Below are 14,020 nucleotides of genomic sequence, written 5' to 3' on the forward strand. Positions count from 1 at the left end.
ACATCACTACCAACATCTTCACTACACAACCAACATCATCATTACATCACTACCAACATCATCACTACATCACTACCAACATCTTCACTGCACAACCAACATCATCACTACACTACTACCAACATCTCCACTACACAACCAACATCATCACTACATCACTACCAACATCATCACTACATCACTACCAGCATCTTCACTACACAACCAACATCATCACTACATCACTACCAACATCTTCACTACACAGCCAACATCATCAATACACTACCAACATCATCACTACATCACTACCAACATCACCATTACATCACCAACATCTTCACCACATTGGCCATCACTTCACCAAATGATTTCACTACACCACAAACATCATCATTAATCACTACCAACATCTTCACTTTCACACCAACATCATCACCAACCACCAACAACATCATCACCAACAACATCTTCACCACACCAACAACATCATCACCACATCACTACCAACATCTCACCTACACCACCAATGCCATCACTATAGCATAAGAAAGTTGTCTTTACCCCCAAATTTCAATTTCATATACTGTTCTTCCTCATCACCCCAGAAAGTTAGATAAAAATGAGTGAATTCGATACAGATGTAGAGTACCTGGGGACCTATCACCCATATTACAAAAGTTTAAGAATGCTTCTCCTTGAAGAAGTGTGCCTGATAATTAAAACACAAGTCGTCCTTTCGGCCAGCGTGTCGGTATGTCGAAGAGGACTACTTACAGTACCTGCCTCCTCTGGTACCCGGTGAGGGAGTTTCTGGTGGTGGTGTCACTGGGAGAGGATGTTTTCCACTGTGTATTCATGTACCGGTGTCCCGATGGCCGGTACCTCTACCACGACTCCACACCCCGCCGGTACATGTTTGCTTTCATGAATACGTGGACCGTCACGGCATCCCCTACGAGGATGTATCAGTTGTACAAGCAATAGTTCAACAGCCATTGTACAGACCTGCGCCTTCCACGCACTCGTCTTCCTCGACTACGTTACGAGTTGTGAGTTAGACGACTCATGGCTCATAATGCACCATTTAAGAGACAAATGGGACGACATACTGAGAGGACCGCCATACGTCCTGAGAATGATCCAGCAGCTCCCTTTGACATCGACATGTCTGCTCACTGGGGATGATTTGTATTTGCTCTACACCCCGGTCACACTCACAACGTGCTCAGATGTCGCGCCCAGAGGTATGGCGTTCTACGATGTTGGCACCGGCTGATTCATCCCCACTCATTTATTCACTATCATATCAGCCATTCATCGCATAACCCGTCCAAAACCAAAACAACAACAACAAGAAAAAGGAGACAGAAGGCCATCAAAGTAATAAAGTGCAAGAATGTTGACCAAGAATAAAAACCCCTCAAGAATGACTCAGAAGAACAAAAAAGACAGCAGCTCCGGCCGAAATAGCGAAAGGCGAAGTGGCCAGATATTCTAAACCAACAACCACATATCAAGAAGCGCTCAACACACTGACCCTTTCGACCTCACTGACCATCACCACGACCGCATCTGCAAATTTGGTAGAAGCTTTTACACCATCCTCCACACGGTCCTACTACCACCTGAGATCCTAGTCCGAGAATTGCTGTTCGACACCACAACCGCATCCAGCCCATACGTGCACGAACTGATCGCTATAAGAACAGCCCAGTCCCAACCATTGTAAAATTATCAATAACTTGTAATAAACCAGTGTATTCCTCCCAGTAAACACTACTCCTTCCACTGTCACTATGTTGAAATGAACTGTAGTTTGAGCTTTTCCCCATCTAGTTATTATATGTCTTATTTGTGTCACTTATTTACTTGTATATTATTTGTAATTCGAAACCCATTCCCCAAATATGTAACTGTATATTTTCAGCTTTCTGGCTGCCAAGCTCTTTCAATAAACCGTTAATTATTATTATTATTATTAGACAGCTACCAAACAGGGAGGTACTACCGCCTGGAAAGATATTGGAAGCAAGTATTCTAATGGTAGACCCTGCTGCTATATGGCATCACGAAAATTGTGACCAAGTCCCAGTTGAGGGAAAAATGGGCTGTTATTGTTACCTGTTTTGATGGGAGGGGTGTTGCAAAGTCTCTCTCTCCTTTTTTTTCTCTCCTCTTCATTTCTCTTCCTCCTCCTCGTCTCTCTCTCTCTCTCTCTCTCCCTCTCTCTCCTCCTTTCATGTCCCTCCTCTTGTTTTCTCCCTCCTTTCATTTCTCCTCTTTTATCTTCCTCTCTGTATGCAGCTTACTTCTAATCATCGGAGTTTTTCATATTTTTTTTTAGATTTCCTAATCCGTATATATTAATTTTAAACTTAAAGAACTTGTTGTCATAACTTTGAGAACTTGTTGTCATAACTTTAAGAACTTGTTGTCGTAACTTTAAAACTTGTTGTCATAACTTTAAGAACTTGTTGTCATAACTTTAAGAACTTGTCATAACTTTAAGAACTTGTTGTCATAACTTTAAGAACTTGTTGTCATAACTTTGAGAACTTATTATAACTTCAAGAATTTAATTTCATAGCTTTTGACGTCATAGGTGTAGGAATATGACGTCATAAGTGTAGGAATTTGACGTCATAAGTGTAGGTGTAGGAATTTGTCGTCTAGGTTTGGGTGTAGGGTGAATTAGGTATGGAAATGGCGCCAGCAGTCACCTTTAAGGCGTACTTCACCTTTAAATACCAGAACCAAAACGCCCCTACGACCCTTGGCTTGGCACGGTTCTGCAATAGACAGCTAGAGGAATATTTTCTCCTTGGTGGAGTCTAAGCCCTTCAGTACGATGACAACCACCCGAGTACGATGACGTAATCCCATGAGTACGATAACAACCTCTTGAGTACGATGACTAAAGCCCTTCAGTACGATGACAACCCTCTGAGTAGACTCTGGGTGTCGGAAGAGGAAGAAGAGCAGGAGGAGGAAGAGAATAAAGAAGAAGAAGAAGAGCAGGAGGAGGAAGAGGAAGATAACGAAGAAGAGTATGAAGAGGAAGAGGAAGATAACGAAGAAGAATAGGAAGAGGAAGCAACAAGAAGAAGAGCAGGAGTAGGAAGAGGAAGATAACATAGAAGAAGAAGAGCAGGAGGAGGAAGAGGAAGATAACGAAAAGAAGAAGAGGCAGGAAGAGGAATACCCGGAAGAAGAAGAAGAGAAGAAGAAGAAGAAGAAGAAGACCGGAGTGAGGAGGAGGGAGGAGAGGGTCGATCGGAGGCTCTCTTAGGGCGGTGAGAGGTGTGAAAGGTGAAAAAATCTACCCATCTCCTCCTTTGGTCTTCCCATGTTTTATCCCTCTCTCTCTCTCTCTCTCTGGCCTCACCTCTCATTACCCTCTCTTCTCCTCTTACCTCTATTCCCCTTCTTTTCCCTCTCATCTAATCCTCTTCTTCCCTCTCCCTCTCCATCCCTTCTTCCCTCTCCTCTCAACACCCTTCTTCCTCTCACCTCTCAACACCCCTTCTTCCCCTCACTCTCCAGCATCCCTTCTTCCCCTCTCACCTCTCAACACCCTTCTTCCCTCTCACCTCTCAGCATCCCTTCTTCCTCTCACCTCTCAGCACCCCTTCTTCCCTCACCTCTCAGCATCCCTTCTTCCCTCTCACCTCTCAACACCCTTCTTCCTCTCACCTCTCAGCACCCCTTCTTCCCTCTCACCTCTCAGCATCCTTCTTCCCTCACCTCTCAGCATCCCTTCTTCCTCTCACCTCTCAGCATCCCTTCTTCCCTCTCACCTCAGCATCCCTTCTTCCCTCTCACCTCTCAACACCCCTTCTTCCCTCTCACCTCTCAACACCCCTTCTTCCCCTCACCTCTCAGCATCCCTTCTTCCCTCTCACACCTCTCAACACCCCTTCTTCCCTCTCACCTCTCAGCATCCCTTCTTCCCTCTCACCTCTCAACACCCCCTCTTCCCCTCACCTCTCAGCATCCCTTCTTCCCTCTCACCTCTCAAGCACCCCTTCTTCCCTCTCACCTCTCTCAGCATCCCTTCTTCCCTCTCACCTCTCAACACCCCTTCTTCCCCTCACCTCTCAGCATCCCTTCTTCCCTCTCACCTCTCAACACCCCTTCTTCCCTCTCACCTCTCAGCATCCCTTCTTCCCTCTCACCTCTCAACACCCCTTCTTCCCCTCCTCATAGCATCCCTTCTTCCTCTCACCTCTCAACACCCCTTCTTCCTCTCCTCTCTCGCATCCCTTCTTCCCTCTCACCTCTCAACACCCCTTCTTCCCTCTCACCTCTCAACACCCTTCTTCCCCTCACCTCTCAGCATCCTTCTTCCCTCTCACCTCTCAACACCCCTTCTTCCCTCTCACCTCTCAACACCCCTTCTTCCCCTCACCTCTCAGCATCCCTTCTTCCCTCTCACCTCTCAACACCCCTTCCTCTCACCTCTCAACACCCCTTCCCCCTCACCTCTCAGCATCCCTTCTTCCCTCTCACCTCCTCAACACCCTTCTTCCTCTCACCTCCTCAACACCCCTTCTTCCCCTCACCTCTCAGCATCCCTTCTTCCCTCTCACCTCTCAACACCCCTTCCTCTCTCACCTCTCAGCACCCCTTCTTCCTCACCTCTCCAGCATCCCTTCCCTCTCACCTCTCAACACCCCTTCCCTCTCACCTCCTTTCCCTTCTTCCCTCACCTCTCAGCATCCCCTTCTTCCTCTCACCTCTCAACACCCCTTCTTCCCCTCACCTCTCAACACCCCTTCTTCCCTCTCACCTCTCAACACCCTTCTTCCCTCTCACCTCTCAAGCATCCCTTCTTCCCTCTCACCTCTCAACACCCTTCTTCCCTCACCTTAGCATCCTTCTTCCTCTCACCTCTCAACACCCCTTCCTCTCACCTCTCAACACCCTTCTTCCCTCCTCTCAGCATCCTTCTTCCTCTACCTCTCAACACCCTTCCCTCTCCCTCTCAACACCCCTTCCCCCTCACCTCTCAGCATCCCCCTTCTTCCCTCTCACCTCTCAACACCCCTTCTTCCCCTCACCTCTCAACACCCCTTCTTCCCTCTCCCTCTCAACACCCTTTCTTCCCTCTCACCTCTCAGCATCCCTTCTTCCCTCTCACCTCCACACCTCTTCCTCCCTCTCACCTCTCAGCATCCCTTCTTCCCTCTCACCTCTCAACACCTTCCCTCTCACCTCTCAACACCCCTTCTTCCCCCTCACCTCTCAGCATCCCTTCTTCCCTCTCACCTCTCAACATCCCCTTCCCTCTCACCTCTCAACACCCCTTCTTCCCCCTCACCTCTCAGCATCCCCTTCTTCCCTCTCCTCTCACACCCCTTCTTCCCCTCACTCTCTCACCTTCCCCTCTCACCTCTCAGCACCCTTCTTCCCTCTCACCTCTCATCCCTCTCCCCTCACCTCTTTCACCTTCAGTTTCACGGGAGCTCAGTTCACATCCCGCACACCGTAAAAACTGGGCGGACCCTCGTCTAAAAGAAGCAGATTTTGCCCGTATGACGTCAGCTGTGTTTATATGTATGTATGTTGGCGTACATATGACGTCATCAGCTGTGTATGTATGTATGTAGGTAGGTAGTATGTGTATGTATTACCTGCATACATCATCATTTTATTTTTAATTTTTTTTTTATTGGCAAATCAAATGTAAGTTTAATGCAAGTTTTGGTGTTACTGAAGATGACATCACTAAGGCATGTTGTCCTAGGCAGGGAGTTGGGTGTTACTGAGGTGACGTCACTAGGGCATGTTGACTAGGCGAGTTGGTGTTACTGAAGGTGACGTCACTGGGCATGTTGACCCTAGGCAGGGATTGGTGTTACTGAAGATGACGTCACTAGGGCATGTTGACCCTAGGCAGGGATTGGTGTTACTGAAGGTGACGTCACTAGGGCATGTTGACCCTAGGCAGGGATTGGTGTTACTGAAGATGACGTCACTAGGGCATGTTGACCCTAGGCCGGGATTGAGGGGTGCTGAAGATGACGTCATTATAGGGGTGCGTTTTATATACTAACATAGTTATCTTTCGTTGTCGTTGCCTCCTTATTTAAACCAAATTAATTCTCCGTTCATTAAATTAATGTTTTTATTCATTAATTACTCATTTTTTATTAACGTGGCAGATATCAGAAGTGTTACCAAACATTCCTCGCTTTTTCCTTAATGTTTTTCTTCGTTTCCACATTTCCTATCGTTTTTTCTTAGATGCAATTTTCCTTCCACATGTGTTATCCTTCTCTTAAGTATAGGAAGTATAACTAAGACGCCCTTTTGTCCTCAGCTGTGACCATCGTGGGACTGTGTATAGCGCCCACCTTCCTCAAGAGCCCGGAGGTGGAGGCGGAGGAAGAGACTCACTTGCTCAAACTGGGTCTCCCGCGCAAGAAGTGTTGGAACAAGAAGCGCACCTGATGTTCCAGAGTTGCCAAGTTAGGTGGCTTGGTCAGATAACGGTGGTCGATCACAAGCATTAGACCACTTGTTTACTTCACTCACTCGCAGGATCTGGTTACACTGCTCATGAGCTTCCGTTGTTGTAGTCTTGTTTATTTAGACGTTTTGATGTGGTTAAACAGGAACGGTTATACGTTATTTTGTTATAATCTTTTGTTTCTCAGAGTTCGTATGCTCTTTAGGATCTGAATGAGTGTGTTGACAGTTTTCTTAAAGTTTCAATTAAAATCTAAAGTATTGTAAAGTAGCCGGAAATTTATTTGATGGTGAGTCACAATCACAAAACCATAAGTTAATTAGTGTGTATTTTTTAGAGTTCGTAAAATCAAAATCATTATCAGTTCTTAACACGGTCGTTTAGAACCCAAAGGAGGGATACCTTGTTATTAATATACAGTATAAAGTCAGTGCTGATGACGGCCAGATGGAAAATAAAGTAGATTAGCACTACAAAAAAAAATTACCCAGATAGATTTTGTATCATCAGAAGTCGAGTTTGAACAACTTTGTATGTAGTATTTTCTTGTGAGATTAATACTTACAGCACCAGAGTTGTGATTGTATTTTGACAGGCTATACAGTACTAGTGGTTGGTGAAGGATGGTGTAATGTTTGCTGTGGAAGAGCACGACGACTGTACAGTCTGCAAGAAGCACTGTCAGGGGCACACATGTTTGCCTTCCTGCACATTTGCCAAACTCCTATTGTGAGCAAACCAGATCAGTGAGATAAAGATATGCCGTTATGCTACTTCCCTTGTTTAGTAAGGAACTAGTCAGTGTTGACGCAAGCATCTGGGCTGAAAATAACACATTGATGCTGAAAATACTAGTTAACAAAGACTTTTTAACTCTGTAGTAAAGTATTGAGAATTACCATCACTATTATAGACACAGCTACTAATACACCTAAGATGCCATATTGAGGACACATACTCACATCTGCCGATATCAATACCCAAATTCAGGAAAGATTATTACATGGTAATTCGTAAATTTTACATCACTGTCAGCGCCAGTCCGCGTGAGCAGAGAATAACTTAGATAAATGGTTGAAAATTGTCTGTCCTTCCTTCACAACAAGGAAATAAACTTCCTTTACAGTCTGTTGGGAAGATAATTTTAAAGGCGTAATTTATGAATTATATTGTATAGGCAAAAGGCAAAAAACAGTTTATAAGTTGTATAAACAAAAAGCTCAAGTTAATAAGTTAAATTAAAAGGATATGTTTATAAATTATATAAAATTGACATGTTTATAAATTATGTAAACAAAAGCTCTAAGTTTATACATTAATAAACATATTGTTTTATATTTAAATAAAAGATGTGAAGTAGATTAGGAAGTCAACTTAACATGCCAGTTAAGTGTGTTAGGTGTGTGAGCCAGAGACGACCAGGCCTATTTATACTGCATATACTTGTCACACTTGCCAGATGCTTCTGGTGTTATTGTACAGGGGTACCTAGTGACAGCACTAGGATCCCGCTTCCTCTATCAAGGAATAAACAATTGAAATTGAATTGAGACGACCAGCCGAGTGTGGTGTGTCCTGAGATATGGTCCACTTGACCACGGATAATGTTGTGGTGAATGACAGTATTCTGACACACAATCAAAATATCAGCAATATTGTACATAATATTAGGCAGTTTACTTTATACTAGTTTCTTATATGCACACAGTATACTTGTAAGTTTTCACAGTAATGTTGGGGTCACCCAGTGGTGAACTGGAAAAAATTCTTTGTTTACAAAAATATCATCTTAAAATTATAAAAATATAGATAAAAAGAGTTTTTTTAGGTAATAAATTTTGAATGTCACTTATTATGTACTGCAAACTTAATACTCAGTTGGGTTTATTTCTAAATTTCATTATGTTGATACAGAACAGGTATCAGTGATAGTGTATCATTAATCTAATGATGCAGGTACACATTGCTAAGGTGTTACACTGACTAATGCATCATAATACTGTACTTTGTTCTGCACAGTACGTCATCATAATTTTTCCTACTTTCAATATGTGTTATTTATATCACCTCAGAATTTTTCCCTCCTTATCTTACTTAAGTTCAATATACTGTACTTACTGTATTGTGTTTGTATCTTACGTCAGAAAATATCTAGGCACTGAAAATCCAGACATAAAGATGCACATATATACATGAAGACATGTATCCAGATATATGCTCACACATATATACATATAGAAGTATAGTACAGCACTATATACAAACATGCACCTAGATATATGCACACACATATATACAGTACAGTATATACAAACATGCAGACAGGCACCCAAATACTCGCACTCACATATACTTACAGTACAGTACAAATCACTTCCATAGAGTATAAACACAAGCATTGTTATGGCATAAAGATTGAACTGTTATTATATTTCGTGACGTCTCATTTTCATGTTCTGCACACAGTACTTTCATGAAAATACTGTACAGTATTATCTTTCTGGTGTGTCACTTGTGGTGAAGTATCGGGTTTGGGGTGTGTGATCATTGGAACCTCTATGTGAGAGTACAAATTACTGGGTAATATCATTGCTGGGTGACTCCACTCGTGAAGCTTGTATGATCTAAGAAAGATCAATCTCCATTATCCAGCACATAATCATGCAAGATTTTGTCTCTAGAGAATTTACACTGTGATGGATGTGGATAAAGGAACATTAACCAGGAGAATGTATAGTGCTGTAGTTTAAAAGTCAGAACCATTAACTGAACTAGGTTATAAATTTAATAAATTTTTGCTCAATTAGCTTATAATAAATGCAGGAACATCTGGAGTTTGATACATAAACTGTAAAAATCCTCATACAGTCGATGTTATAACTATGATATTGAGTGCATTTAAACATGTGACGCTGTTATGTATTATGTCCTGGGTAATGAAGATTATAATTAGTCACATGCAATTATTGAGAAAGTGTAATAAGGTAAATGAAGAGTGGACATCACACTTCACCGTATTTTTAATTATACTGCATACTGTATTGTAATCTTAAGGCTGTACCATTTTCATTATTGTTGAATTGTTATATTAACTAAGCCATTGTCTCCCTCGCTGGTGACAGTGGGGAGGAGACCTGTATATAGGTTATTCGCGAGCAATAGCTGAGTGTTTGACGAAATTGATGCCCTTGCTCAGCCCAAGTTATACATATGGTCTTACTCTTAGAAGCTCAGGTTCCTAAACCATCTCAGATACACAAGCAGAAACAGCCTAAATATAGTGCACACACACACACACGTACGTCTTTAATTAGTTTAAAAAAAATTGCCTTACAAAACACAACTTCCTTCATATTTGTAACAAACTGTGGGTGAATAAATCTCCAGTTATTAATCTGTGTATAATTCAGAATGTTGAACACACACAAACAGTATCTATGCATACCTGAATGTTAACCATATACCATTATATATACATTAGCTAGAGAGGAGCCTTCTATTCTTTGACTCATGTAACGTCTGTTCTAAAGAGCTTACAAGTATGAATAACTCACAACATGGTTATTATCTACCAAAAAAAACACTGAGTAATTAAAGTTGTGCGCTTTAAGATGTCCAAATTTATGATCTGCATTATCTCATGTACTCAACCAAGCTTTTGTTAGACCCTCAGCCAGTATTTAGAGGTGAGGTAACCAACAGCTTTGATATCAGCAAAGATCATTTTTACTGTATACCGTTTTCTCATGACAGTAGTTGCTTGTTTTTAAATGAATAACCAAGGGGAAGCCCAAACGATGGTCATTTTCACATTTTAAGATGATGTTATGATGCATTTCCTAGTATGAAGTGCCAAAAAGAAAATTAATTGTAAGCTTACTCTCTGTCAAGAAAAAAAACCTCAGTCGCTGGAAAATGCATCTTCTATTACCATACATCAATATATTTTCAAGATGAACTAAAGGTTGATGCTGAGGTGTAGCCAGAAGGGGGGCGGGGGGTCAGATGTTGATAGGGTAGAAATTGATGAGGTATTATGAAATTGGTTGGAAATACAGTTTTGTAGATGATGTGTCATTTTGGAGTAGAGTTCAAGAAGAAAGGGAATCACCCAATCCATTTAGGACAACTCCAAATATAGTCTCAAGTCCTCTCCTCTTCCCTTCCTTCCTTCCTTCCTTCCTTCATCCTTCCTTCCTTCCTTCCTTCCTTCCTTCCTTCCTTCCTTCCTTCCTTCCTTCTTCCTTCTTCCTTCCTTCCTTCCTTCCTTCCTTCCTTCCTTCTTCCCTTCCTTCTTCCTTCCTTCCTCCTTCCTTCCTTCCTTCCTTCCTTCCTTCCTTCCTCTTCCTTCCTTCTTCCTTCCTTCCTTCCTTCCTTCCTTCCTTCCTTCCTTCCTTCCTTCCTTCCTTCTGGCTGCACCACTGGATGAGTTATATTAACATACCAATATATATTATATGCAATTCTCAATTTACAAAGTCTTAACTCTGACTCTGTTACCTGTTAGCACTTAATATAGAGATATATAAAACAGCTCCCTAACCATACTCAGCTTAACCCCGATGGAAATGTAGCTCCTGTTATGCATGTTCTTCACTCCTTTAATGACCTGTTCTAAATCAGCTTTAAAGCATATCAGATTTAGTGTTGTATTGCTCAAACTAATGGCGTTGCTCTCTGTTACCAGCTTGTGCCGTTCAGCAGTATGATTCTTTCTATGGTGTAAGCAACTTTGGTGTAAACTCGCTCCAAAAAGTATCTTTACGGAAGGTCAGATGAATTTTAAATTGTTGTCTCGGTAGGGTTGTCAAAATCCTTCGTCCGTTGTGTCATATTGTCTCACACGAAATAGTAAAGATACTTTTTTGGATTGAGTATACAGTAGTACTATTCAGAGTCATATTCTAGGTCATACTTTAACACTACTGCACTGGTGGTAACTGGAGGGCAATCTCTTTTAAACTATATAACCTTGTTACCTGAGTATTTACTGTACTCCCCTTATTCCATCAGGGATCACCAGCATCACGTGTTCTTCTTGCAGATTACAGCACAACGAGTCAGTATTAGAGTTAAGCTTAGTCTTAGCCATATCCCTGTTGAGCCTCACACCTGGTCATGTATCAGTAGCGGTGCCATAGTGTTTTTATTATTATTTAGACATTTTCAATTTACTTTTCTTGATGATGAGGTTTAACATTGTGACAAAGGTTTAACATTGTGACAAAGGTTGTTTGTTGACAAAGGTTTAACATTATGACAAGGGTTTAACATTATGACGAGTTTAACACCCATTGTGACAAAGGTTTAACATTGTGACAAAGGTTTAACATTGTGACAAAGGTTTAACATTGTGACAACAGAAAGAACACACTATGCCTTAAGTTGGATGTACTGTACAGTGTGTTTTGAGTTAATAAGTTAACAGATTTCAAGTATGAATTGTGTACCATTGGGTTAGGGGTTACTGTACTTCTCACAAAAATGCCACTTTGATCCCATTTTTAGTTGTCATTTGGACATTTGATCCTTAATAAAAAGCCCATTTTTGGTGTCGATGAAGCCCCTACAAATTAAAATACAGGTATATACCATTAGAATTAACTTTAAATTGATCCAAAAATCATAGGAAGTAATGTCGTCCAGTGCCTGATATGAGCACAAACTCAAAAATGCTTTATCTATCCTTACATTGCCAGAATCATCTGTTTTAGGGGATTTTCAGATACGGAGCTCACCATGTACAGGTATAGTTTATTCTTTATTGGATAGATCTTGTCGCTGGGAGAGTTGTAGTGATAATACACAAGACATAGGGGGCTGTTAGACATGGGTGTCAGCCAGTTGTGTACAGTATCTGCTAGTGATGTAGAACTCAGGTGCCATTTTGAATTGGGTCGTCTTTTTTTTTAAGAGGAGAATCAGCCTCGGTCAATGGCACCCGAGCCATACCAGATAATCCAACTGATCAAACACTCAACACATATAAGCCCCTCGTATAAGCTCCAGACTTGAAAATCCACTAAATTAGGACATTCTGTCATTTGGAATAATAAAATTTCTTTGAGTCGGCAACTCATGTGGCTCATCAGTGATTATAACTTATTGAGTCTTCTTTCAGCCTGACAAGCTTATTGTAATGATGTAAAAAAATTAGGATTTAGTGAAACATAATTTTAGGTTATCGAATGAAGGATAAATTGGCTCTGTCGCCTTTGAAATGAAATTTTTTTGAGAGACAGCCAGCCAGCAATAACTTATAACTGGCATTCGGAGACCTGGGGTAGGATGTGTTTACTTGACCCGGATGTGGCAGACCTCATTAGTACAGTGTTGTGTATTGTGAAAGATCAATCTGTAAATCACTGTACTATACGTCATCTACAGAGGATATATATATATATATATATATATATATATATATAGAGAGAGAGAGACAGTGTGTGTGTGTGTGCGTGTGCGTGCGCGCGCGCACTAATCTACTAAAACATTTGCACATTCCGCCATGCTAGATGATGTGGTTCAACCGTATTTTGTAAGTCACCAACACGGCCCATGCTGTGGCGGTGTTTACAAGAATAATAAGTCAGTCCATTGTTTTGCCACCTGGTTGGGTTTTTTATCGTGGTTTTGTTGCACAACTGCACAAGATACACATAATTCTACACATCTTGTCTGAGCCGTTACCTGGGCCTTGAGATGTAATACAGATTCGTCCTCAATAACTTTAATGAATGAGAAGTGGAGAATATATACTTACTTGTGTGTGAATTAGAATTCGTCAAAAGCCACTCAATAAAAATAAAGAATATCTATTATTTACAATCAACAGCATGGCCAACTTTGCTAAGTCCCATTTAAAAAGGACAAATTGCAAAATTTTATTATCTGTAAATCACTAAATATATTCAAGCAGCCACACAAAACAGCAAGACTTTTCTGCCTGAGTGCAAAGCAAAAATCACTGGATGATAATAATTTAGTATACCAGGAAGATATTGGATCTTCCTTCGTCTGTGTTTTGGATGGCCAAACTATCTGCGGCTCTGACTCACACTACCGATTAATACTGACCCTTACTGACATCTTCAAGAAACATAAAACACGTAAAATTCAGTCTAGTATCAGTTCCAACAATAATAATATCCACTAAAACACAAAAGACATCGTAGATAACTTTGTTCTTTTGTGCAGAAAACTTTAGGTAAAATGTTCTTGCAGTTATTGTTTACCTTGACCACAATAAAATCATATTTATACCCAGGTAAGGGGAGCATGATCTCTCGACCCTTATTTTATTTACTTCAGGGCAACAGGGGAAGATATACCCCCCCCCCCCTCCCCCCCATCACCCTTATCCTTTACTTGACCAGGTGAGAGAGCAATTGTTAAAGGATATAGCTTAGTATTAGTTGATAGACTGAGCTCTTCCACGACCTCTATATAAATATAGAATATTTACTCCGTATTATGCAATTATATCAAGGCTTATATATGCAACTTAGAGATAAAAAAAGCAGGATTTTCCATACAACCCACTCCGCCTCCCCGCCATATTGCCCACCC

General features: G+C 41.3%; 1 protein-coding gene and 1 long non-coding RNA gene across 3 annotated transcripts in view; both read left to right on the forward strand.

Annotated features, from left to right (window-relative positions):
• The window catches only part of LOC121859493, a 65,370-nt gene extending 55,522 nt beyond the window's left edge, over nt 1–9,848 (forward strand). The window contains exon 5 of one of the 2 annotated variants that reach the window (XM_042356335.1): nt 6,305–9,848. In XM_042356335.1, the coding sequence (XP_042212269.1) occupies nt 6,305–6,435 (131 nt within the window). In that variant the 3' untranslated portion in view covers nt 6,436–9,848. Of the gene's footprint in view, nt 1–6,301 lie in introns of both variants that reach the window. The other variant, XM_042356334.1, reaches the window with a different exon arrangement.
• Nucleotides 9,849–10,803: 955 nt separating this feature from the next.
• Nucleotides 10,804–12,051, forward strand: LOC121859494. The gene is made up of 2 exons (XR_006087657.1): nt 10,804–11,683; nt 11,760–12,051. It is a non-coding gene; the product is annotated as an uncharacterized LOC121859494 (long non-coding RNA).
• The last annotated feature ends 1,969 nt before the right edge of the window (nt 12,052–14,020 follow it).

The sequence above is a fragment of the Homarus americanus genome, unplaced genomic scaffold, assembly GCF_018991925.1.
Source record: "Homarus americanus isolate GMGI-L3 unplaced genomic scaffold, GMGI_Hamer_2.0 scaffold7626, whole genome shotgun sequence".
NCBI lineage: Eukaryota > Metazoa > Arthropoda > Malacostraca > Decapoda > Nephropidae > Homarus > Homarus americanus.